General features: G+C 42.0%; 2 protein-coding genes across 2 annotated transcripts; both read left to right on the forward strand.

Annotated features, from left to right (window-relative positions):
* Positions 1 to 15,199: 15,199 nt before the first annotated feature.
* Positions 15,200 to 15,604, forward strand: LOC101773468. Its single transcript, XM_004980399.1, has one exon. It carries the CDS (start codon positions 15,200 to 15,202, stop codon positions 15,602 to 15,604), a length of 405 nt encoding a protein of 134 aa, XP_004980456.1.
* Positions 15,605 to 20,355: 4,751 nt separating this feature from the next.
* On the forward strand, positions 20,356 to 21,189 carry LOC106804469. The gene is made up of 2 exons (XM_014805635.1): positions 20,356 to 20,634; positions 20,809 to 21,189. The coding sequence occupies exons 1-2, from the start codon at positions 20,356 to 20,358 to the stop codon at positions 21,187 to 21,189; spliced, it is 660 nt and encodes a 219-aa protein (XP_014661121.1).
* Positions 21,190 to 25,799: the final 4,610 nt, after the last annotated feature.

The following is a 25,799-nucleotide window of genomic DNA, read 5'->3' on the forward strand; positions in this document are numbered from 1 at the left end:
TTGCCCTCCAGCGACGTCGCCGGCGCCGGAACACCCGAGCTCCGCCACCGCCGCCTGTGTTTCCTTCCCCACCGCCGTTCGCCCTCTTCGAGCCATCACCACCACTGCCGCCTTCTTCAACCCTGCTCGAGGTGAGCTCAAATGCGTCCCCAGCCTCTCGTCCCCTTGGATTGCGCGCTAGAATCACCGGATTTCATCTCATCTGCCGTCGGCCGCCATAGGGTTAAGGTTGTGAAGTTTAAAACTTCGCATGGGCCTAGTTGTTAGAGTTAAGGGCTTATCTGCAAGACTTTGAAAACCTTAAGGGCCCTAGTGTAAAATTGCATTGATTTATTTGTTTTATTTTGGCAGATAAACAATGAAATTTAAAAATGCACAGAAAAATCTAGAAAAATCGAAAAAAATCCAAAATCAACTTTGCTGGACTTAGTGAAATGTGTAGTTTCATAGAAAAAAATAATCTTGCACATGTTACTGTAGAAATGTTCTACTTATGATATATTTCTTGTTTAGGCCTTTTAATGCATAGAAAATCAAGGAAAAATGCAAAAATAACAAATCCAACTCTAGGATGTTTGTTTCAGTCATAGAAGCTCAGAAAAATAATTAGAGCCCTGGTGTAGATGTTTAAGTCACTATTTTAGTTTTATCTTTGTAAGCTAGTGTTAAATCTTTGTTTTTGCATAAGTAATGTGATCCGTCAGAGAAAAATATCAAACCACCTAGGGTAAATCACTTATGAAACATACTTGCTAGGAAAAATATCAGTCACTGAATGAAACTTGAGGAAACTTGCTTAACTTTTTGTACAATTTTGAATGAAGGAAAAACATGGAAAAGATATCCTTCACCTAAAATCATGGAAAAATCACAAAAGCTTCTGTCACACTAGTGTAACCTCCTATAAAAATATCAGAGCCAAACTGCTACTGGAACTCAAGTTAAAAATAGATCCCTCTAATCTGCCATAGGATACTGTTTTAATTTTAATTAATTTTTTAGAAGCTCAATGCATCCCAAAAGTTTATAGTAGCTCACTGGTCGATGTGATTTGGAAGCCTTTATAAAATTTTCAAAACCATATCTTATCAGAAGCTACCAGAAACATTTATGGAAGTTAAACCAAGAAACAAGAATAAAAACAATTTGTTAATGAGAAGGGCAAAATGGTAAATGCACTAAGTACAAATAAAACATTTAGAAACATGATAACTTTCCAAATGAACGTGGAGTAACCCTAGAGTGACCCTCACCTTTCTTGTGAAGTCTAAGTTCTAAAACTTTATATGTGTACACAATCACCATCAAATACATCCAAGGATTAAAACAGGAAATTACTCATCTAGTATATAAAGTTTAAAGTTTATTTAAGTGTAGTTGTCATTGCACTTAATGCGTCTGTTTAACATGCAATGCATCTTTCTCACAAACTCGTGAAACTTGAATATTGCATATGCATCTCGTGTAGAAGTGAACCTCGCAGACGGAACCAACGAGTTGATGCCTGCTGTCGAGGAAGGATCTGCAGAGCTACACCACGCTGAGGTTGAGCAAGAGATTCCCAATGCTCCCAACGACCCGCTCACTAACATAGTTCAGGAAGGGAAGCTCCGGAGCATCACCCAATTTTCCTAAATTTATGCACTACTTATGTTGCTTATGTTTGTGCATTTAAGTTCATAGGAGTTGGTTGAAATCTTACCTACATGATCCTAGGTACCTATGTGCTGAATACTAGTATGTTAAGATGAGTAGTTGCCACACTTAAATTGGGACCCGGTAAAAGTCGAGTGATTTTCTTTCACTCGCAAGTTTATAGGAGTTGATTTTCTTACTTGTGCTGCAACCATAAGGATGATGGATGGGGCCGGGCTTTGGTTCTAATTTGGTGAGATTTGCCCTGTCACTCTAGGAAAACACGCTAAGGTCGAAATGTGTTTAGAGCTGTGGTCAAGTGTTTGAAAGTACTAATCTCATACGTAGTATGGGATAGGGAAGCCTAGTACCTGATTGAATCGGGACGTGGGCATACTCCCTGCTCTCTCTGGAACGGAGTTTCCCCTGGTGCACCATGTGGGTACAAGTGCAGTCACGGTACGGCGATGTTCCGGGATCGTGGGGCCTTGTATCCAAGGGAAGTGAGCCCTGGCCACGTTCATGGGAATTGATGGGGACGACTAACAAGTGAATTGGACCCGTTGTGGTACGCAGATGTCGTGGTGTTTGGTTCACCTTGCAAGGTTAAGAAACTCAATTCGAATAATCTGCCTCTCACAATTTGAGATTGCTTGATCCACTTCTGCACTGAGTAAGAAGTGAAACAAAGGATGATGACTAATACTGATGCTTGATTAAATTGTTTGTTCAACATGCTTGCTTAGAATAGGTGCTTACCTAGAATGGTTAAACCAACTTGAACCTACTGCTAAAACTTGAAACTAAGGACCTACTTCAGAAGCTTTTGGCAAACAAACCCCTCAGCCAAAAAGCCTTGCATGTCTAGAAGTTGGTGGAGTAGTTACCAGCCAACGGTTAAGTCTTGCTGAGTATTAGTATACTCAGTCTTGCTTGTGGCTATGTTTTCAGGTAGTGCTGATTTTGAAGAAATGGTTGTCAGTTTGACTTGGCTGACCCAACTCCCTCCGGGTTGGACGGTCGAGTGGAAACCATCCTCAGACAGCGTGGATTGTGCGAATTGATATCATGATCGGCTTCCGCATGTTTTACTTCTTCGTTGTTTGAAATCATGCAAACTCTGCCTGAATTTCTAAACTCTATGTAATAAATTGTTAACTATGTCAATGTGATGGGAATGTTGTAATCTCTATAACCACTCACCTTCGTGTGAGCAATGCTTCTCGATCCGTAGTTAAGTGGTTTATCGGATGAAATCCGATGGACGACCAAGTTGACTTGTTTAAACCACAGACCCTAAACACCTTTTTCTATATAAAACTTGCAAGAAATTAGTTTCAAAAATTCATAAGTTCGTTAAGGATGGACTTAGTACGAGAAGCCCTAGGGGAATTTATGGTTATTTTTAGGTGGCTAATTAACTATTGGTTATTTATACTGACTTCCAGCACAAAACTCAGGGCTATAGCGATCATTTATATACCCCCGGCGTCGTATGAAAATACAATGGTGGCACATAATGGTTGGACGCAAGGGTATGTTGATTCCATAACATGCCCCCGGCCTCACATGCAAATATGAAGGCGGCACATAATGGTTGGATAAATGTGAATACGCTTCCCAGCGTATGAGCGTTGCCCGTGCAACGATAATCATACGGGTGCTATTCCTATAGTGGACAGTAATGATTGTGGATGCTTTCGTGAGTGCGGGCATGAAAGGTTGAGGTTGGAATTTTTTGCAGGTACACTAACCGCGATTCCATAAGTAACGATGAGTAGAAAGCTCAACTAGTTATTATAGTGAGAGCCGTAAATGTTGCCTTGCCACCGGCACTAACCACGTAAGTCCAAAGTTTTTTGGCAATTATTTTTTATTGTGAGGTCGAATAGGACGTGCATGCATCATGAATAAAAGTTGCAACTTAAAATATGAAAATCAAACTTGCATGTGTGCTTTGCCTAAAAGTATTTTACGTGCTAAGGATTATCTAGCTGCCTTGCCCAGCGATGACGATCTTGTTAAAATCTTTCGGGCTAGTAACTTAGGCTTACTCCAAAAACTTTATGTAAGAAAGTTTCTCATAAATTCCTAAAGAAGGTACTGGTAAAATTTGGTAAATTTTGGCCAATTAGATTGTGGGATATGTTTAGATGAGAAACCCCCTGTTTGCTGAGACAACACCTTGCACACCTGTTGGTTTTTTTATTTTTAGGCAACCTTAAAGACTTTTTCCGTTATGCACCCTTAAACCAAAGATGTTTAGCACTGAAAAGAGAACGTTGTGGTGAGATTTCAGCTCAAATAGATCAATGGTTGAAGAGATATGATCTATTCAGTGCTGCACTGTTTCTGAAAATTCCAGAATGAACACCTCTGTGAGAATTATAGTTTATCACCTACCTAGGCCTTGAATCAGCTAAAGCTTTGCATACCAAACATGTTGGCCATAATCTAAAGACAATTCTGGTAAAATTTCCAAATTTTTGGATCACTGGTTTAAGAGTTATGCTCAGTTTGTTTCCGCATTGTTCTGAAAATTCGAGGATGTACCCCCTGGTAAAAACCTGAGTAGATCACCTTGATAGAATCTGTTCCAGCTCGACCTCTGAATACCAAACTTATCACAAACTACCTAAATAACCATCTGGTAAAATTTGGGAAATTTTGGATAAATACTTGCTGAGTTATAAGCTTTTCTCTAAGTTGCCAGAAATCTGTTTTGGTTTCAGAGTGTTGATTCCCTTTCTCACTTGTCACCTTTTTGTTTCCAAATGGCCGATCCTGTTTATGTCATGGTTGACATGAACGGCACCATTCACTCTGAGTTCTTGCACTGGGAGGGATTTCCCTCCATCCTATAGGACACTCTTCGCTCGTTTGGGTACGAGCACCCTCCTTAGTACTCCGGTTGTGAGTACGTGGACCACGGAGTGCCCAGTAGCAGCGTGCACGTGATAGTACACCCCCACCCTGAGCAGCCCCAGTGGCCACAACTTAAGACCATGGTCATTGGACACACTCTTGAGGATGCTTGGGAGACGGCCGCACTTGAGGGGCTGACACTTTTTTGCCGACAGCACCCAGTGGAGATTGTGTTGGATCCGATCGGCTTGTTCCCTGCTAAGGACAAGTAGGATGCAGATTGGTTGGACAGAATGGATAATCAGGAGTTGATGATGGGTTGGTTAAGCAGAAGAAAGACCATCAAGTTTTATGTTGAGGCTATCCAAGGTTTTCTCGTTGGCAGCTATCCTTTTATTAAGACTTTCATTGATCTTAGTTTGCCCAAAAACGAGATCTCTGAAGGAGGGTTGGTTAGGATTGAAAGAATTACCATTGTTACCTCCTTGGTAAGGGTGTTGCTGATTCCACCCTTGGCCTCCTTGCGGACGATGTCCGTTGTTGTTGCTGTTCATGTACAATATGTCCTCCCGAGTCTCGGGGCAATTATTCTCCGAGTGTCCAGTGTTTCCACAAACCTCACATGACATGTGAGAATTCATAGCTTGGATAGTGCTGGACATGGCAGCTTTCTCTTTGGTGTAATTATGTAATCTCCTCATGAGGAGGTCCATCTTAGCGGTAAGCATGTCCACTTATGCGTACCACTTTGTCGGGGTTGGAGACACTCATCGCTCCACCCATGACGTCTCTATCAAAGTTCTAGTAGCTTCAATAGTAAGCGAGAAGAAGGCACCTCCAATAGCAGCATCAACATGGTCTTGGGCTGTCGGAGTTAATCCATTGTACAAATTTTGAAGAATGAGCCATTTATCCATCCTGTGGTGAGGATAGGCCATGATGTACTCGTGAAGACTTTCCCACGCCTCGTGAATTGACTCAATAGCTGCTTGCTGGAAACTCAAAATCCTTTCAAGAAGGATGTTGGTTTTGCCCAACAGAAACAACTTTGCAAGGAATATCGCAGAGCATTTATCCCATGTATTCACCTCTGTACGACTCGCATAGAACCATTGCTTCGCTCTCCCTAGGAGGGAGAACGGAAATAGTCAGATGCGAATAGCATCTTCACTCACCCCTCTGATGGTGACGGTCCTGCATAGCTCAAGGAACTGTTGCAGATGTGGCGCTTGCGTCCTCGTTGGCTTTCCCACAGAATGGGCTAGCTTGCACCATGGTAATGGGACCCATCTTGATCTCGAAGTTGACCTTTCAGCACCTGAGAGGCTAAGGGAGCGGAGTACTCACAAAGAGTATTCTAGGCCATAGCGTTTGACGTAGATGGTGCAAAAGAAACTGGTTCGACTACCGAGAGAGTAATATTTGGAGGAACAACATGAGATCATACCCTTCTCACAAGTGACTCTGAATTCTTAGTGAAATTTGTCGGCAAGTCAAAACCAATCATACACTACATGTCTTCACATTAAAGATAGAGAAGACAATCAAGTATAGCTTACTTGAGTAATGATCTATCAACTATGAATATAAACATATACAAAGTAAAAACTTTTAACCAGTGCCTTCCCCGGTAACAGCGCTAGAAATGCTCGTTGGTATATTTAACGATCACAAATAAATCCGCAAGCACACAGATATACCGTTGTTGTATTTCATCCAAAAGTATTCCCAAGGGTATAGTAATTCCTAAAGGAAGGTAGGTAGGTCAGTTTACCATAGATGGATAGAGACAATACTCAAGGTAGGGGTAGGATATGATAGATATGTAGTATGGCACACACAGGAATCGTCTCAAGATAACAAAGCTAGGGAGGAGATTGGAAAGATGCGAGGAGGAGAGCAGAGGCAGCGAACAATAAGGGATTTCTTTTGTGCCTTAAATAGGGAGCAGAGTATAGAGGACTATCAGCTTATATAAAAAAGATACACAATGTTAGTCCCTCTATTCTGAAATAATGAACAAACTATGACTATTCTTGTTAGATCATATTTTAAGTACACATACATGATACATCCTCATAGATCCACACTCGTATAGTGGCACAGGCACACATACACACAACAACGAAACCATACATATTTTAAATACTAAATTGGTGCACTATCACTAGGCACCAATAGGCTAAAACCACTAATCCAGACGATACAAATGAAGTCATCTCTGCTACACGAAAGTGTCACAATACGCAGATGCAATGAATTGGACACGGACATCACAACAAGGAGACAAGGGACATGGTCATGGAGATGGATATGGCATAAGCTTATTCCAACATACCTGTGGCAAGCCTTTGAGTCCATGTTAACATGACCCGAGCAACCAATGCCAGACGCATGCTACACAATGTCATGAATACCCCAAACCCAGTGAGCAAGATGGCAGAAACGGCAAACAAAGCAACGATGGTGGCACACACGAGTGTGACCGTGGTCCTACAGCCAAGCAAGCACATATTTCTTCAACTCCTATATTTCATCCTCATTCGCTTCTTCCATGTCATATTGATCATATGTATCAATGAAGCCTGGCTGCTGCGGAGGTGGCACAACATCGAAGTTGCCTGCTTCATTTGTTTGACCAGCCATCCTCCTACAAACACTTACCAATAGAACTAAAAATGATAAGCAATGACCACAAGTAATGATGGTAACTTATAAACAAGATGCGGAAGCTACGAGCTCACCTCTCACAGGGCATATAACCAAGTGGGTCACCTAGCACAACCACTAACAATGTGTGTAAGATGAAGAGCCGATGAGCAAAGGCCTTGGGAGGCACACATATTTATTGAAGCACCATGACTGATCAATAACATAGTGCACTTTCTCCTAGCTCACGCCTCACGGGACTACATTAGCCATGAAAATACATGGGATGCTCAGAATATTCAGGCCTACACTGATCAGGAATCCTGCCATAAGTATAGGGTGGAATATGTAGGCTTTCGTTCATGGGTAGGCATTCAAAATATTCGTCGGGTACACGAGTGCGCTTTGGTTAGGATAAAAAGGTGGAAAATCCTAACAACCACGTGAGTTAAAAAAACGTGTAGGCATTATAGTTGGAGAAAGCCGTTGTTCCCCTTTGTTTTTAGTGACTAGAAACACACCCAGGTTTAGTGAAGCGTGGGCCTCTACCAGATATTTGTCTCCCACCTATGTTGTATGCAAGATGAAACGCACCTAGCTTCACTGACAAATGGGTCTGATAAGAGCGCACAATCTTGTCAGTGACCCGTAACAAGTTTAGCTTACCAAATTTTCATTTTGCGCCCAGGAAGTTGAAAGCAGTATCTTCAAATTATGTATTCCTTCACCTCCCCCCAAAAATAAAAACATGGCTACCGCATTGCCCCTCCAAACTCCCACCTTATATTTCCAAAATCAGCACTCTCCTCTCTGCTGGCCGTAAAGTCCAACTAGATCTGTGGTGGCGGCTAGCCTCAGCGGTCGCGGAGTACCTCAGCGGCGGTGGCAAGATCCACGAGCAGCGGGCATCAAGGTGCGGCATGGTCAGTGGCACTCTTGGAGAAACATCTCAGCATCCTTGCACTGGCTGTGCCCATGCTGGCACAGCTGAGCAGTTGAGCGATGATGTCGCGCAAGCACTTGCTGCCCCGTCCAACCATGCGCCACTGCATCTTCGAGCTCCACAAGTGAGAATCTCATTTCTTTTCTTTATAGTCCCCTCCAATTTTCTAAATCTACATCTGCTTCACCAGAGAGCACTCTGCTCAAGTTTATTTCTATCTAGAGCGGAGCCTAGTTACGCCTAGATGTGGCCACGACCCCCATGCTGCTGGAGTATTTCTTTAGTGAACAGTATATTTCACGGTGTATTGTGTTAGATTGGACATCCTTCTCTTACCTTGGCCACTCTAGATCTATCTGCAAGGTCGACATCTGCATTTCTATCATCATGGTACATTTTGTTCCTTATATCTAAGACAACTGACTAAATACTTATTGTGCAGGGCCTAGTAGCACGTTCCTACATTGCTGAAATTCCATCACATGTCGTGGTATGTAACTAAACAAGTGATTATCCTACCCCTTTATTCTATACTTTATTCAATTGCTTTGTTTATGATTGAAGTTTGACTTCTGGTCCTTTCATTTGTAGGCTGAAATATTGAAAATAATCCTTGGGGTTGCAGTATCAAATTCTGATCCTCATTATTTGCAGTCAAGTCCCTTTCTTGATTATGTGGCCGTGCAGCCAGCCTTAGCTACAAGCTCAAGATCTGAAGTTTCTTTGGGAGCGCTACAAGAAGCTACAGAACTAAGACAACAATTTGTTGAACAAGAGCAAATGTTGAGCCATTTGAAGATGAAGGCACAAACTTCAGATGTAGCAACAAAAATGCAGTTTGAGGAGATTAATAGTTTGAAGAAAGCAGTAAGAGAAACTGAGTACCTCCTTCATCAACTGCTAGACTTCAGAGGGTTTGGTCAATATGTTTCTTAGGCATTTGCTCAATGTGTTTCCAGGCCACCTTTCTTCTTGGTTAGAGATATATCATGTGTAGTGGTTTATGATCTCTTAGGGACAATATGCTTGTGCCTATTCTTTAGTCATGAATTATAATGTGTGAAGTGTGATGGGAAACATTTATTTGTATGTGTGGTATGGAAAGATTATTTGTGCTGACAATTATCAAATTGATTTGTATGTAATATTAAATTAGATTATATTTTAATTAAGCGCTACCTAGGTTGCAGCAGAAAATAACTGGGCCATAAACTTCATCGGCTCGCCCCCTCGGGCCATTATTTCATGGGCCTAAACAAAGTTATGACAATAGCACATGTTCAACTAAATCCATTAAGAATTGGAGCTAAACGAAGTTATGATGTCAGCATATGTTGTGCTTGATCCAACAAGAATTGGGCCTAAACTAAGTTATGACGTCAGCAATTATTAGGCTTGGTCCAAGAAGAATTGGACCTAAATCAACCTATGACGATAGCAATTATTGCGCTCATCACAATAAGAACTGGGTCTAATTCAATCTATGACAAAATAGTTCGTCGCAACCGTCATGCTATGTCAGACTTGTGGGACGAATTTTCATTCATCATTATCTTAGTGATGCACGCATGCTACGCACGAGCTAGTTTAAGATGATTTGTGGGATGAATTTTCATTCGTCATTATCTTAGTGATGCACCAAAGTAAGGAACGCCACTAGTCGCGGTTTATGACACTCGACTTATGATGAAGGGTTTTTCATCACTCCCACGTCATAAATCATAGTTTACAATGTGAAAAATATGTTTATGACACTTTTTGGTTTGTCATAGGTCAGAAGATTTCCTGTAGTGAAATTTGGGAAAAAGATCATGATTGCAGCAATGAATCTTTTGGTTTTGGAAGGATATCGACTCGGAACCTGTGAAGGTACTAACAAGAGAAGAGAATTTTGGAACATGATATTATATTCCAAAATTGGGGGGGGCATGTGTTGATACTAGTTTTTAACCATAGTTAATCGATGAGGATAAGGTTGTAATAGCTGATGAATTTGTAGAAGAGAATCTTTTAGTGACTCTATGTTGACCAAAGTCAGCCACGGTGACCGGATTCCAAAAGATGATAGAGGATCGAGGAGAATCTGATCCGAAGCAAAGTCGACTCCACCAAATAAGGAAAAGCATGGAGATTTATCTTTAGTAGTTTTTAGATTCGTTTGTACTGGTTCATACCGTAACCGAGTAGGAATTTAGTTTGCTCTAGGGTATAAATATAAACCCATGAGCCTTGTATCGGATAATCAACAATCAATCAATATAACCTTTCAGCACCACACCGTCAAACCCTAGGAGTAGGAGTAGAGTAGAAACCAGCAAGTTTCTTCTTGTGCGTAGGGCTGCATCGGCTTTGATCTTAGGTGAGCTTGTAAGTACCATCACCCGGTTATTACGTTATCTGTATCAGAACTTTCTAGGCCTCATCCAATATTCTGATCTCTTATCATGTGGCTAGTTATCGAGTTGCTTAGATTGCAAATATAACTTTCTAGGATTTGTCCAATATTCTTTTTTTTTATGTTGCTCATAGTTCTCGAGTTGTTTAGTTTTATTATGTTGCATCGTATAAATCTCTTAGTTTTATCAAGCGCTCACAGTTATCGAATGGCTTAGATCTAATTAGGTTGTCTTTATCAGCTCCTTGATCTTGTCTAAGAGTTCACTAGTTATATGATCGTATCCGCTCGTTAGATCTTGCATGCTTTACAATGCTAGGTCTGATAGATCTTTATCCCAACCCCTCGTATTGCTAGCCGTAAGATGCTTAACGTCATGACGCTACCATTGAGAGCTGATGCATTAGCTGGGTCTCATCCACATCTCTCAGAAGTGTGAAGACATCATCAAGCTGATAGCTATGCATACGAGGCCTTGCTACCGCATGCTAGTCTGTTAAGTTAGTGGGTTGAAGTTAATGCCCTCTCAGCTGTATTATTGTCTTGGTTATCCAATCTGCGTTTCATGATATTAATTAGATTCATTAGCTTAATTGGCTTGTAAGTGGTAGGCAAGAGGTCTTTGCTGCCGTGCTCTAAGCTTTTAGATTAATAGATTGAAGTTAATGCCCTCTCAGCCGTACTGTCTTGGTTAAGTCCAATCTACGTCTCATGACATTAATTAAATCTATTAGTTTATTGGACATGGGCATGGTGAGCAGGGGCTTCTTTTTATGGCTGTTGTTTTATATTGTACCTATCTTAGCCCGTCAGCTCATATAGCCGATGGCACATGCCATTAATGCTTCCATTTATTTATATCATATGATTACATTGAAAACCTAACAGTTATGGTGTTTATTCAAAGTAATGCCTGTCAATGAGCTCAAAGGTTTAGCCGCCTATCGGCTCAGGAATTTAATGCTTTCCTTATCAATTACAGGTCAAATTGAATGGCACGCCTTCACCTCCGCGAGCCGATTTGTAGCCTCCACTGGAGTTAATCAGATCTCCTAGGTCCTCCGTATTGAATTTTGCATCAACAGACTTTACCATGTTTGGGCCACCATATTGGTGTAATACCCTACATCATGTGCTCGGGGTTTATATTCTCAGCATATAGCGTATTGAATGTGGCTTGGGTTTTTGAGGGCGGTCCCTGCCCACCTTATATAGTTCGGAGGGTAGGGTTGCACATCTGATTTGAGCTAATCCTAGTTGGTTATACGAAAATCTACTATATTTTGGTACCTATTATCTCCTTACATATTTAAACAACAACATCTATAACTATATCTGTTCATGCCGATCCTTCATCTTGATCCATACGTCTTCCCGTATGCCTCCCATACGGGCTGTGGTCACCCTCTTTGGAGGGCGACTATTGATGCTCATTATTGACACACTGATTTTACCCCTATTTATCTTCAATAATGATATGAATTTAATACCTAAACTATTGATCACACCTAATAAACTGGTTTATTTCACATGTGCAACATATTTTGGAGGATATTCTATTTTTGTAGGAAATTAGACCTAAAAGTATATTTTTGGATAAAGCCTAAAACAAGCAATGAACCTGGCAAAGATGAAGGCCAGCAGGCTCAGAAAGAGCCCAGGCTAATTGGCCTGGTGAAGCCCAAGTCGATCAGCTAGGTGTCTTCTAGCCTCCTCTGATGCTCATTTTTGCCAAGCAATCCTCCAAGATGACTTAAGGGCTAAGTTTGTGATGATATGGCAAGGATCACTTCAGGATCAAAGATGAATCAAAGTTGGGAATGAAGCAGAGATTTGGAAAGTTATTGAAGATCAATCTCATCCTAAAGCTATGGATGTGCTAGGCCCAAATGCAAGTGAAAAGAAGATTCCAGAGCACCTGAAGAGACTTGGGAATGAAGCAGGATGCGAGGGGCCAAAAGGAAGGCCCTAGCCGATCGGCCTGGGGATCTCCTTTGTCCTCTCACCTTCCAATTTTTGACACCCGCTCTTTATACTATAAGTACAATGAAAATCAACCAAGCCCTATATCCAAGATGACGTACTTGACATGAAGTAGCAGAGAAGCAGAAGGAGCTTGAGGGACACCAGTTCAGAGAGCCGAGGGATGTGCAGTTGTCAGGGGTTAGCGTAGCTGAACCTCCATCGACATGATCACCCGGCGAGGAAAATCACGCTGAAGTTCTGGAGCTAGGAGTTATCAAGATCAAGGTAGGATCCCGATGGTGATCTTGTGATGTACAATCATTCATGGTGAAGTAATAGATGCGTTCTTGTTCTTAGCGATCTAGCTATCTCCTTTTATGGTTTTATGCTCTCTCAGTTTGCTTGCTTTTCAATCTATGTTCGATGATAGATTGCTTAGGATGTTCTTGGGGTCGTGGTGACCGGATTTGTATGCCCGATCTACCGATGAGTATAACATGTTCTTTTGATCGTGCCCTTAGTCTACCTATTATCCATCTATACATGCTTAGTAGATTGGATCTGAATCACTCATCAACACTAAGTTCATACTAACAATGCTAGTCGAAATAGATCTTGTGCTATACGTTCCACAGTTTGATAAACCTTGGGGGAGTATTCTGAGGGAAGAGCTACAATTTATCCATGCACTTGCGGTTCACAAATTGGCTTACTAACAACAGTCAACAAGCTTTTCTGGGGCCATTTCCTGGGAATTAATAGTCAAGTTCTATGTTTAACTATGCATCTGTAGATATAACTTTTTTTTTCATATTTTCATTCTTTTCTTTTTCTTTTTTTTGGTTTTTCTTCATTTTCAAACTAGTTTTTGTATATATATGTTTGCTTTCACTAACGTTAATAGGAGATGGACGGCTCTCTCTCCAACAAACCAAATAATTTGTTGGATGATCCAGAAGAACTTTACAGGCAAGGAAGACGTATAGCAAAAACAAGAAAGCTAGAGATTGCAGAAGCCTGAGCTGTTAAGGAAGAATTGGAAGTATTGGAAACATCATCATCAACATCATCGTCATCATCTACTCCAAAGTCGACACCACCAGCAGGTCCAAGAGAAGCGACCGTTGCTCTAGTAGCACTAGAAGCACCTTCAATGGGAGATCAATCGGAGCCAAAGGGCACCATCGGAGAACTTAGCATCCCAAACATCAATGCCTTATCTATCTATAAATTTGGTGATGTTGGCCGACCGTTTGGGGTCGACACTTCATGATTAAGGATGGTACAAAGTTCACCCTTCAATGGTAAGAAAGATGCTAATCATCATCTACAAGCGTTTATGTAGCTATGCAACACCTTCGACATGGATGGAGTTACCATGAATCAACTGAGGGCAAGGTTGTTTCATTACTCTCTACTTGCAAGAGCGCTTTAATGGCTTTACTCTCTAACAATGGCAACAATTCAAAATTAGGATGAGTTGATGAAGACTTTCTTAACTGAACATTATTCGCTAGCCAAGACTCAGAATCTCAAAAGTAGGATAGCTACTTTTGCTCAGTATGCTTCCGAGATGACTCCAGAAGCTCATGAGTGCTTCAATGACTACGTCCGTGCAGTCCAGAAGTTCTATCAAGGGCTGACACCAGCATCAAGGGTGATCATCGACGCATCAGCTGGAGGATCAATTAGCGACCTCACCCAACCTAATCTTTCAAGTTATTCAAAAAGGTAGCAGAGAACAATGCATGGGCATCATCTGAAGGCTATTCCAAACTCAACCAACTGGAAATACATAAGGAGTGTTGTAGGTGGAGTATGATCAATTACTTGAAGGAAAGATTGGCTCGCTAATGAGAAGACTAGAGAAGATGGAAATAAAGGAAGCTCAAGTTATAGATCTGAAGGTAGCAGAAGCAAGATCAACATGTGAAGAGTGTGCCGACTATGGCCATGTCAGGAAAAACTGTCCAGAGGAAGCAAAGTTCCTAGAATACATGAAGAAGGGAGAATGGTTTCCACCATCCAACTATCTTTTGGACAGAATAGACCTCAATTCAATGCAAGTTCATTCATTCAAAACATAGTGCCTCTATGCATTCATCTGAAGGAGTTCATGGAAGAGCAAGGCAAGATTAACAAAGACAATGGACATGGTACTGGAAAATATTGATAGCAAGGTGACAGATGTTGGAAGTTTGAACCACCAAGTGATAAAGATGCTAGAGACTCAAGTTACACAATTAGCTGGGCATTTATCTAGCAATGAAGGGAAGTTGCCAGGACAACCAAGGAATCCAGAGTCAGCTAGAGCTATTCAAACTCGCTGAGGCAAACAAACAAAAGATCCTAAAATTTTGGCAGGAGCTAGGAAGCCTAACCCAACTCCAGAGATTGAAACAGTAAAGCTGGAGTTTGAGATGGTTGATCAAGATGACACTAAGATTCTGCCAGCAAAGCCATGCAATTGTTTAGGTAAAACTGACGAATAGTTTGAAAATTTTGTGTGTATATTGAACATAAATATGCCTTTGCTGGACGCTCTACAAGTTTCAACCTATGCTCGCTACTTCAAGGATATACTCACAAACAATCAGGAGATCCCGTAGTTCACTACAGACCACATTGCGATCGCTAATCAAGCTCCCAAGAAGAAGAGGGACCTAGGATGTCCAACCATCTCATGTTCAATTGGAGAGCTGATGTTCGAAAGGTCATTATGTGATCTTGGAATGAGTATGAGCATCATGCCTAAAGCTGTGTTCGAAAAGCTACACCTGCTGGAGCCAGAACCAACCACTATGTGCCTGGAGTTGGCGAATAACACCATTCGCTATCCTGAAGGCATCGCTGAAGATGTACCTGTGAAGATTGGCAATCACTTTGACCCTATTGACTTCATGATACTCGAGATGGGTGAAGGAGCAAAATCCCCACTCATGCTGGGAAGGCCGTTCCTGAAGACCGCAAGAGCAAACATCGATGTTGGAAAGCGCGAGATCAAGTTTGATATTAATGGCACACTGAGCGCATTCAAGTTTTGTCAATGCTTTGAGGTATGCAATATGATTTCTAGCAAGTATATACCACCACATCACCATGTCAAGCAGGAGGAGAAGAACAAGAAGGCAGAAGAGAAGAAGCCAGCGTAAGTTGCTATTGTCCAGAAGAAGGAAGAACCCTAGCATGTCAAAACCAATAAGATAGACAAGCCTAGGCCTGCATCGAAGCCCAAGATGGTGTGAATGTGGGTACCGAAGACTGCAATACCAACAACAAGATTTGGTCTGAAGTGAAGTATTGAAGAGTCTAGTTATAGATTATAAATGAAGCGCTTTGAGGGAGGCAACCCGATCATCGAGTCAAGAATAAGCTACTGGGAGGACAACCCTGAAGTCATTTGAATTTTCAAGTAAGTGAGTCACATATTTTTCTTCGCCATACCTAGTGAACATTTGATAATTGGAACCTTCAGTCAAGACAATTTTTGGAGATTTATTCACACGGTCATTTTTATTCCTTTGTTTTTCATAAACCAATGACATGAGTCGTCCCAATCTTTATTTGATTTTTCTTGGAAAACCATAACCAAATATCCAGACCATATCAGACATTTTATCCTAACCATGATAATTAGCCTGACTTGTTTCTCATGATAAACACATGAGTAGAGCCCGCGTTGTTCTTACTTTGCAAATTTTGGTGCATGCTAGGACTTTGGTTTGCTTAAACTTGAAAAATTACTTGTTTTCTTAGAATTAGAATTTTTCTTAGCCATCTTTGATTTATTTCATTCAAAATTCCTCTCTCATTTATAGCCAAAATAAGAACCTAAACTCACTACCCAGCGGTTGAAATCAAAATTGCTTCATCTCAATTCATGAGAATGAACGATACCGATGCAACCAAAATTAATGTAGTTAGAAATATTTTTGACTTACATTTGTTTTTGTTGCTTCTAAAGTATAAAATATATTTGAACTCATTTGCTAGCTCTAAATTAATTTTTAATTTTTGAAATTAGAGGAAGATTAAGCATCTAGGCATGATTTGAAGGGTTTATGAGCTTCATTAACACTAATGGTTTGATTTGAGATCATATCGAGGCACTGCCAGCTACCACACATGCATAAGAAAACAAGGAGTGGCATGCATGCTTGTTTGTTGCAGATCAAAGGACAAAGCATTGAGTATGATTGAAGAAAAAAACAAGTCTATGACACATAGGTGCATGATTTTGAGCAAAGTAACAACAGAACGGAGAGGAGGAGGTTGTTTTGGCGGTGCTCTCACGTGAAGACATAAAATTTGGGTACAATAATGAGCAAGTGGCCATGTGAAGAAAGATGGGAACCAGAGGAGGGACAGAGGAGGCAGAAACGCACTAGGCCAATCGGCCTGGGGTCTTTTTAAGCCCCCTCGTGGTGCCCTTTGCCAGGTAAGTCACTTAGCTCATTCTTTCTTCCTTTTCATGTTTGAGAACGAGCATTGTCTAAACATGGGGAGAGAGTCATCGCATTATCTTTGACTACTGCTGAGTAAGTTTATATGTTGCAAAGAGTTCTGAGGAGCAAAAAGAAAAAAATTATGGAAAAAGAAAGAAAGAAAAAGGAAAAGGAAAAGGAAAAAATGAGAAAAAAAAAGTACTCCTCAGTTGTTTGAGCCTCATAAAAGATTGTAGTGCTTTCAAGATTAAGGATTATTCCATACTCATTTTCAAACCATGTGCAATCCCATTACGAGAACTTCATATGTGTCTCGCGGTCACTCTTTGCCCTTTGACATATCCACTATCTAAATGTGTGTGTTTATTCTCTCTCTCTTCATAAGCAATTATTTTCTGTGACCTTTTTGACAAGTCTTAGTAAGATCCATGAGAAGTCTTTCTTGTTTTGATAATATCCTGATTATAATATTCTTGCTAGGGCTAACCTTCCCAAAGATCCAGATAAAGCCTTACACATTTTATATGAGTGATGACAGGTTGGAGAAGTTCTAGCACAAGTTTGTGAGACTTGATGAGTTGAGGGAACATGAGCAATTGCATTGAAGTTTAAATTGTTGATCTCGGTTCAGTTTCTTTTTGAAAATGTTTTATTGAAAATCTTCTGAGGTTTGTTTAAATTTGAGAGAACAAGAATTAATTTATTGTGGGATGTGCTTAAATGATATCTACCCTCCATATTAGAAAAATCTTGGTTACAACTTGAATGTTAACTGAAAAATCCTATAAGAGCATTATGTTTTCTTGTGTGTGATTAAGTGCAGGATTGAACACCGAAAGGCAACACTAATTTATATTGAAGACTTACTCGAGGACGATCAAGGTTTAAGCATGGGTGATTATTGATGCTCGTTATTGACACACTTTTACCCCTACTTATCTTGAATAATAACATAAATTTAATACCTAAACTATTGATCACACCTAATAAACTGCTCATTTTCACATGTGCAATGTATTTTCGAGATATTTTATTTTTGTAGGAATTTGTACCTAAAAGTATATTTTTGGATAAAGCTTGAAACAAGCAACGAACCTGTCAAAGACGAAGGCCATTAGGCTCAGAAAGAGCTCAGGCCGATTGGCCTGGTGAAGCCCAAGTCGATCGGCTAGGGGTCTTCTGGCCTTCCCCAACGCTCATTTTTGGCAAGCAATCCTCCAAGATGACTTAAGAGCTAAGTTTGTGATGATATGGCAAGGATAACTCTGGGATCAAAGAGGAATCAAAGAGTATGCCAGTTGACGAGCTAGATGGATGCCGTCAAGATCTTAAAGAGCTGCATCATCTTCGTCGCGATGGGAGCGGGAATTCCCTTCTTTGGACATCACGCTGCCTCCGCCGCTGCCGATCGTGTGGCCAACCACTTGGTCCCTCTTGGGGGCCAGCTTCTCATCGGGGAGGTGCCCTGCATCATTGTTGATGGCAGTTACCATGCCAATTTGTGAATTGTAAGCGCATGGATCATCGTAGCCTTTCCCTTAGTGTATTTTATCCAAGGTTTATCAATATGTGGATCAGCAGTGAATTGACTAGAATTTTCCATCTAATCTAACAGGTCTATCCTAACATGAAGCATAGATTGCATATTGAGGGATCTAGGTGTGGTAGAACGACCCAGATTAACCAAGCTAAAGTGTACTCAACTTCACCTCACACGCGAACCAACACTAATCAAGTTAAAATGGTAGTCTGTTGGGTTATACCCGATAAACCACTTGTCTCAAATTGAAATGAAAAACATCTCACACGAAGGCGAGTCAAGAGATTACAACATTCCAATACTTAATACATAAATTCAAATTTAGTTATTATACAACCATAGTTCAAAAGTGCATAAAGTAAATTATTTTAGAGTTTAAGCAGCGGAAAAAGATACGATGCAACTAACGTCGATTCATAATACCATGACGAAGCTAACAAAGATAACAATCACCACGATCCTCACCATCTTAGGACAGGTTCCACTCGACCGTCCAACCTAGAGGGAGTTGGGTCGGCCTAGTAAAACTGGCAACCATTTCCTCAAAATCAACATTTCCTGAAAACATAGCCACAAGCAAGGTTGAGTATACTAATACTCAACAAGACTTAGGGTTTGTTTTGCCAAAAACATCTAAGTACGTCCTTACTTTCAAGTTTTAGCAGCAGGTTCTAGCATATTATCCATTCTAGGTAAGCAACCTATTCTAAGCAAGCAAGTTGAGCAAACAATTTTATTCCAAGCATCATCATTAAAATAATCATTCTCTATTCCACTTGTTACTTAGTGCAGCACAGTAGTCAAGCAGTCTCAAACTATGAGAGGCAGATAATTCGAATCGAGTTTTTAAACCTTGTAAGGTGAACCTAACCCCACGACGACATCCGCGTACTGCGACGGGTTCGCTTCACTTGTCAGCCGTCCCCATCAATCCCCAGCTACGTGTCGGGCCCACTTTCCTTGGATACAAAACCCCACGATCCCGAATGATGCCGTACCATGACTGCACTTGTAACCACATGATGCACCAGGGGAAACTCCATTCCAGAGGTAGTGGGGCTGTCCGCTCACGTTCCGGTTCGATCAGGCACTAGGCTTCTCTATCCCGTACTAGGTATGAGATTAGTACTTTCAAACACTTGACTGTGAACACCGACACCTTTCAACCTTAGCAAGTTCATTGCTAGACAAACAAGACAAAACCACCATATCAGAACCAATCCCGGTCCCGTCCGTCATCCTTATGGTTTTAGTATGAGTAAGCAATCAACTCCTATAAACTCGCGAGTGATAGGAAATCACTCAACTTTTACCAAGTCCTATTTAGCATTGCAGCTACTCGGCCTACCATACTAGTGTTCAACATAAGGTACCTAAGATCATGCAACTAGTAGGTTTTCATTCAACTCCTATGAACATAAATGTTCAAGCATGAGTATCATAGACTTTGCATGAATTTAGAAAACTGGGTCATGCTCCAAGCCTTGCCTTCCTTTTTTAAGTTAGTGAGGAGCTCGTTGGATGCTTTGCTGATCTCCTGCTCAGCCTCAATGTGATGTAGCATGGCAGGTACTTCCTCGGTCGTTGGGAGCAGTTCGTACGTCCCGTCTGTGAGATTCACTTTTACACGAGATGCATATGCAATAGTTCAAGTTTCCATGCTTTCACATGCAGGGTGCAATTCATGAATTATTGCTGAAGTGTAAATTGCATTTTGAGAACATTCACCTAAACAAGGTTCCAACCTTTCATTATCTTCATGAAGTAAGGTGTGTCGTGATATAAAACCCGAGGTTGACTTTGATGGTGATTGTGTATACATATAACGTTTTACAACTTAGACTTCACAAAAGAAAGCTGGGATCACTCTAGGGTTGCCATCCCACCATCCTGGCCCTTAAAATGTTGGGGGCTAGATATGGTCGGACCTTTCAAGATCACTTTGGGCAGCTATACCCATATCTTCATGCCAATTGACAAATTCACCAAATGGATTGAGGTCAAGGCTGTCACCAGCATTGAGTCAGCTAAAGCTGCTCAGTTCATGGAGGAAATCACACAGCGCTTTGGAATGCCAAATAGGATCATCACCGACCTTGGTAAGCAATTCACAGCCTCCGAGTTCTGGTACTTCTGCCAGGACAACCTCATCGATGTTTACAACTCCTCAATAGCACACCCGTGCTGCAATAGTCAGGTCGAACATGCGAATGGGATGGTCCTCTAGTTCCTCAAGTCTCGCATCTTCGACGACATGTCCAAGTATGGTACCAAGTGGCTACGCGAGCTACCCCATGTCGTCTGGGGCCTATGGACCTAGAAAAGTCAGGCTACTGGCTACACCCCTTTCTTCATGGTGTATGGCACATAGGTCGTCCTGCCATCTGTCGTGGCCTTTGGCGCCCCACGCATCTTGTACTACGAGGAAGGTGAGGCAGAAACAAGTTGGCAGGTTGACATTGACAGCCTCGAGGAGTATCGAGTGGTGGCTCTCATCCAGCATGCACACCACAAGCAGCAGATACAGATCTACCACTATCGGAATGTCAGAGAATGCTCCTTCAATGTTGGCAATTTGGTGCTTCACCGGATCCAGTCCACCAAGGACATGCACAAGCTGGCTGCCCTCTGGGAGGGCCCTTTTCATTGTCAAAGAAGTCATCCAGCCAAGCACCTATCGACTCGATTGGGCGGACAGCTCAGGCATCCCAACTCGTGGAACATCAAGCACCTACGACGCTTCTACCCGTAGGGTTTAAAAGCTATGTATTCTATTTTCCCTTTTTTATTGAATGAATAAAACTTTCGAGGTTCTTTACGTACCTACTGCCTTAATGTTCCTTTGCCCGAGCTATTCCTGATGCTCGTGGGCTGTTTGACTTGTTCGAGAGACCACTCGCTCTCAAGCTCGGGGGCTTCCCCCAGGCGCGGACCTTTAGGTCTTGCATCCTTCTCCTCCACCTCTCAAGGAAATATGACTAACTCCTATGGTCAGCGTCCTAGCTTGCGAAACTTAGACAACCTTGCGTTCAACACTCCTACAAACTCAAGATCCGCTCTCAGGCAAGGCTACAGGCCTGAACTACACACTGTCCTATCATATACACCAAGGGAGGAATGGAGTCCCTATATTTCCACATACAATTAAGTCAATTACATCACATGACTTATCATATAGTTTGATACACCATAAGTAGGTCCAAATCATTAGCAATATTTTCTGCTACATCAGTAAACTGGTTGGCCAGTTTTGGAAGCTTCTCTACGTCAAAGTCGGCTGCGACCCCCACTCCAGTGCGATCCAAAGGGATCCGTGGGAAGTGTGTCTTCAACACTGCCAAGACGTTCTTGATGCACACCACTGCGGTGTCCTTTAGTAGCTCCTTCAGCAGACCAGGCATGGCCTTCAAGCGATCGAGCAGTGGCGCGGCTTGGATGGGTTGGTCTCCGGTTGGACCATGTCCATCACATAGCTGGCCGCCTTTCACGGATCTTCCAGCCCTACAATCACCAATTGGTCATGCTGAAGACTACGCATTGAAGTCTCTAAGCAGTGCTCAGTATCTTTTCACGCGCTGGCTTCGTAAGTTAGCTTCTGCGACACAGCATACTCATGATGAACCTCCACATCATGCTCTTGTTCGAGATGAGCATTCGAATCCTCACACTCTTTGAGGTGCCGCTTGAGCCTTTTCTCCCTAACCTCGGCATCTACTCATTTGAACAAGCATACAAAAGTACCAAGACTTCAAAGACAAAACCAAGTCAAGAGGTCGGCACAAAGTACCTTTCAGGTTTGCAGCAAGATTCTATTGCTGCAAGGCATGATCCAGGTCTTTCTACATGGCATCCTCTCTGGCCTTCTTGAGGTTGGTCTCAAGTCGGTCTGCCTTCATCCGATATTGCTTGGCTCGTTGGATCGCATTTTCCCTTTTATGAGCACGAGCGGCCAGTCCCTGTTTATCCTCTAAAAGTTAGAGACTGCAAAGAAATGGGAATTAAGATATTGGTTCTCCGGGATGGTCTATACACTTACAAATAACAACTCAGACACCTCCGAGGATGACTGCCGTAGCTTAGCAAGATCTTTCTTGTCCTGCATCGTGTCCGCAGCAAGGTCAGTACCAGAGAAGTCCATGGCATCAAGATCATCTTCAGCGTCCTCAGCAGACCTATCCGGCAGTGGATCATCTCTGGGCAGCCCTTCTAGGTGAGGCTCGGCTGTGGCTCCATTACTAGGAACCTGCTTGACCCTAGAGTCGACCACAACAGCGTCTGCAACCTCGGAGCTAGCTACGCTTTTTTACAGCACCAGATTTGGTACAGCTTCTCTGGCACAATGATCTTGATCCCACCCGACCTTCAGAGGCGGTGACTATTCGATGGTGCGACCGCTCGCCCCCTCGGTCTGGTCGAGCAACTAGTCAGTTGCACACTAGATTCATCATGTAGCACGGCATTCCAACATTGTCGGTGCAAGCAAAACAATGTCAGGCAACATAACCAGATTGCACTTACATGGTGCCTTCTTTCAACTGGAACTAGGGATGCAACGGCGGTGGTGGTGCCACAAACCTCCACCAGACCCCCCGCAGATCGTTGCCTTCAATGTCTCCTTGACCCATTCCGTGTCGGTCTCAGTCGTCTCAAGGAGCTCGGAGTTCTTCTTCTTGGTGGCCAGGCTCGACATGTCCGATTCTTCATCCGCTTCACTGGCCGACTGAGTCATGGAGGTTGCACTCGGTGCTGCCTTCTCCTTCTTGCCAACCATCTTCCTCTTTTTGCCGCTCGGCTTCTGAGTTTGAGAGGCCAACAACTTCTTCACGACCTGCCGTGTCTGGTGTCCTACTAGTTTGGAGTCCTTGGCCTGGCCGACCTCTTCCAGCACACACTCGTCTGACCTGATGGAGGAATCTGACTCCCAATCAAGGTCGACAAGCGGCTCACCTTACTCAGTGGTCGGGCAGACCTTGGGTCACTGTTGCTCGGCCCCTTCAAGAAGTGGCACCAGGCAAAAGAACTCAAATTCACTAGCCTGGTCAATCCACAAGAATATTCAAACACAACAAACAAGCACAACTGGAATGCCAAATAAGTTTAAGATCATACCGGGTCGGCCGGCATCTTTAAGTAATATGATTTGGGGCAGTTGTGGTGGAACCGCCCAACTTAAACTGGTTTAAGTGCACCTAATTGCTGTCAGAACAGCAATTATCCGAAACGTACTTAAAACAGTCACTACAAGGATTTGACCCTTTTAGCACCACTTGTTTTCGCAACACCACACATTTGGTTGCAATATTTGGTTCTATGGCAACCAACAGCATAATTTGTAGCGATATATGGGCCTTATGACCACAAAAATTGTGTGTTGCATTAGTTATAAGCTCTGTTGCAAGAGGGAGGCGCTAATGCTATAGTGGAAAAGGTGGTTGCGAGTATGGGTTCCTATTGCCATGACTAGTGTTGAGTTGTGATAATATTGATTTTGTGCTGCGATAGCTAGGCGTTGTTGCTACCATTGTAAAGTTGGTTGCAAATAGATGTGCATATGGCCACGGTGTAATTACATCGTCTCAATCTTGACCTGCGTTGCAAAAGCTGTTGCTATATTGCATCCAAAAAATGATTAGTTGCAAGTAGTTGTGAATATGGCCACGATGAAACTGTGTTGCTTTAATCTTGTCCTGTGTTGCAAAAGATCTTATTATATTGCATCGAAAAAGTCATTTGTTGCATCCGTTGAGGTTCTATTGCCACTAGCATCATATGTGGCTACATTTGAGTATATTTGGTTGCCAGAATAATTTTTATTGCCACTAAAATTTATTCGTTTGTATTGTATATCATATACACTAGAGTCTGGAGCGCGCCCCTAGTGCGCTAATCTTTCGACCAATTACGTAAAATCTTCATCGAAAGGCTTGATATTCGTGCACCAGTGTCAAGAATGTGATATATTCTGGGGAAAAAAATAAAATTGGTGGCTCTAATTAGGTCATTGCATACGTTTATGTTTAGATCTATACTAGGATCATGCCGGTGCGTTGCTACGGACAAAACAAATTTCGTCTATAAGCATCAAACATTATCGTGTGAAATATTTACTTCTACAAACGCAAACATGCGAAATGCGCCCAATGTGAATAAAAATAACTTTGCAATGAGTAATAAAATAAGCAATTAGTAGTCGGAGCAGGGAGCAAAACAGATGTACATATGAGTAATAGAAGCTGATAGAGGAAAACCAAAACAAAGAAAAATCACCTGGAAGCTGATAGGGAGCAGGGAGCATTTGAGTCAATGAGTACAAAACATTCACAGAGACAAGAATTTTCAACACCAACACAAATATGTATGCCCATAACAATATTTGAGTTCAATATTTCACAGGTACTAAGCCTTCAATTAAAAAAATCACACCAATACTTATAGAATCACATTTATATAAAAAACTCATCATCCTATCCTTGGCCTAAAGAATTGACAGGTGCAACATGTCCATCGTCGATGTAGGTGTCATCATTATCATCATGTTCATCAACTAAGTCTTCATCATTTGGTTCTGGCACAGGTATAGCTTTTTCAATGACCCTAGCATCTCCAGTCACACCTTGGATGTCATTCCTTGCCCAATTTATCAACACTTCATGTTGGCTAGAAATATTCATGGCCTCCACACCGGCGTCAAGTAAGTCAATATCAATATGTCCTTGTTGTTCAGTCTCTTCTAGTTCTGGCATGGAAAACAAAGTCCTAGGCTTCATTCTAACAACACTGCTCCAGTTGGATTTATTTGTGCATTTGACATAAAAAAAACCTGCTCAACTTGAGTACCCAGAACATAATGATCATTTGCATATCGGCGACGAGTTGTATCAATATCTATAATCCCATATTGATCTTTACTGTACCCTCTAGTTTTGTTCTTAGTAGCGGCAGGAACGTCGTACCAATCACACTCAAATAACATGACTTCTTTTTCACTAGGGAAATCTAATGTGATTATCTTTTTAAGGACACCATACCAATCCATATTTCTCGTACTATCATCACCCTTCACTAAAACTCCAGAATTTTGTGTACTAAAGCTGACCTCTGTAGAAGCCGTTCGAAAAAGGAAATCATGGATGAAGCATCTATTGAAAACACGGGCCATATAATGGGGACCCTGAGAAAGGGCATATAGCTCATCACTAATCTTCCGTTTTGCACCGGCGGGTGGGAACCGAGATGGAGGAGGCAAAGGAAAGAACGGAGATGGGAAGGATAAGGAGGAAGTGGGAGGTTACGATCTTCTTTTCTTTTGGTGGCAGGAAGTGGGAGGTTCGCAAGATGAGCGGTAAACGAGTAGCGGATGGT

Source organism: Setaria italica, chromosome VIII, assembly GCF_000263155.2.
Source record: "Setaria italica strain Yugu1 chromosome VIII, Setaria_italica_v2.0, whole genome shotgun sequence".
In the NCBI taxonomy this organism is placed as follows: Eukaryota; Viridiplantae; Streptophyta; class Magnoliopsida; order Poales; family Poaceae; genus Setaria; species Setaria italica.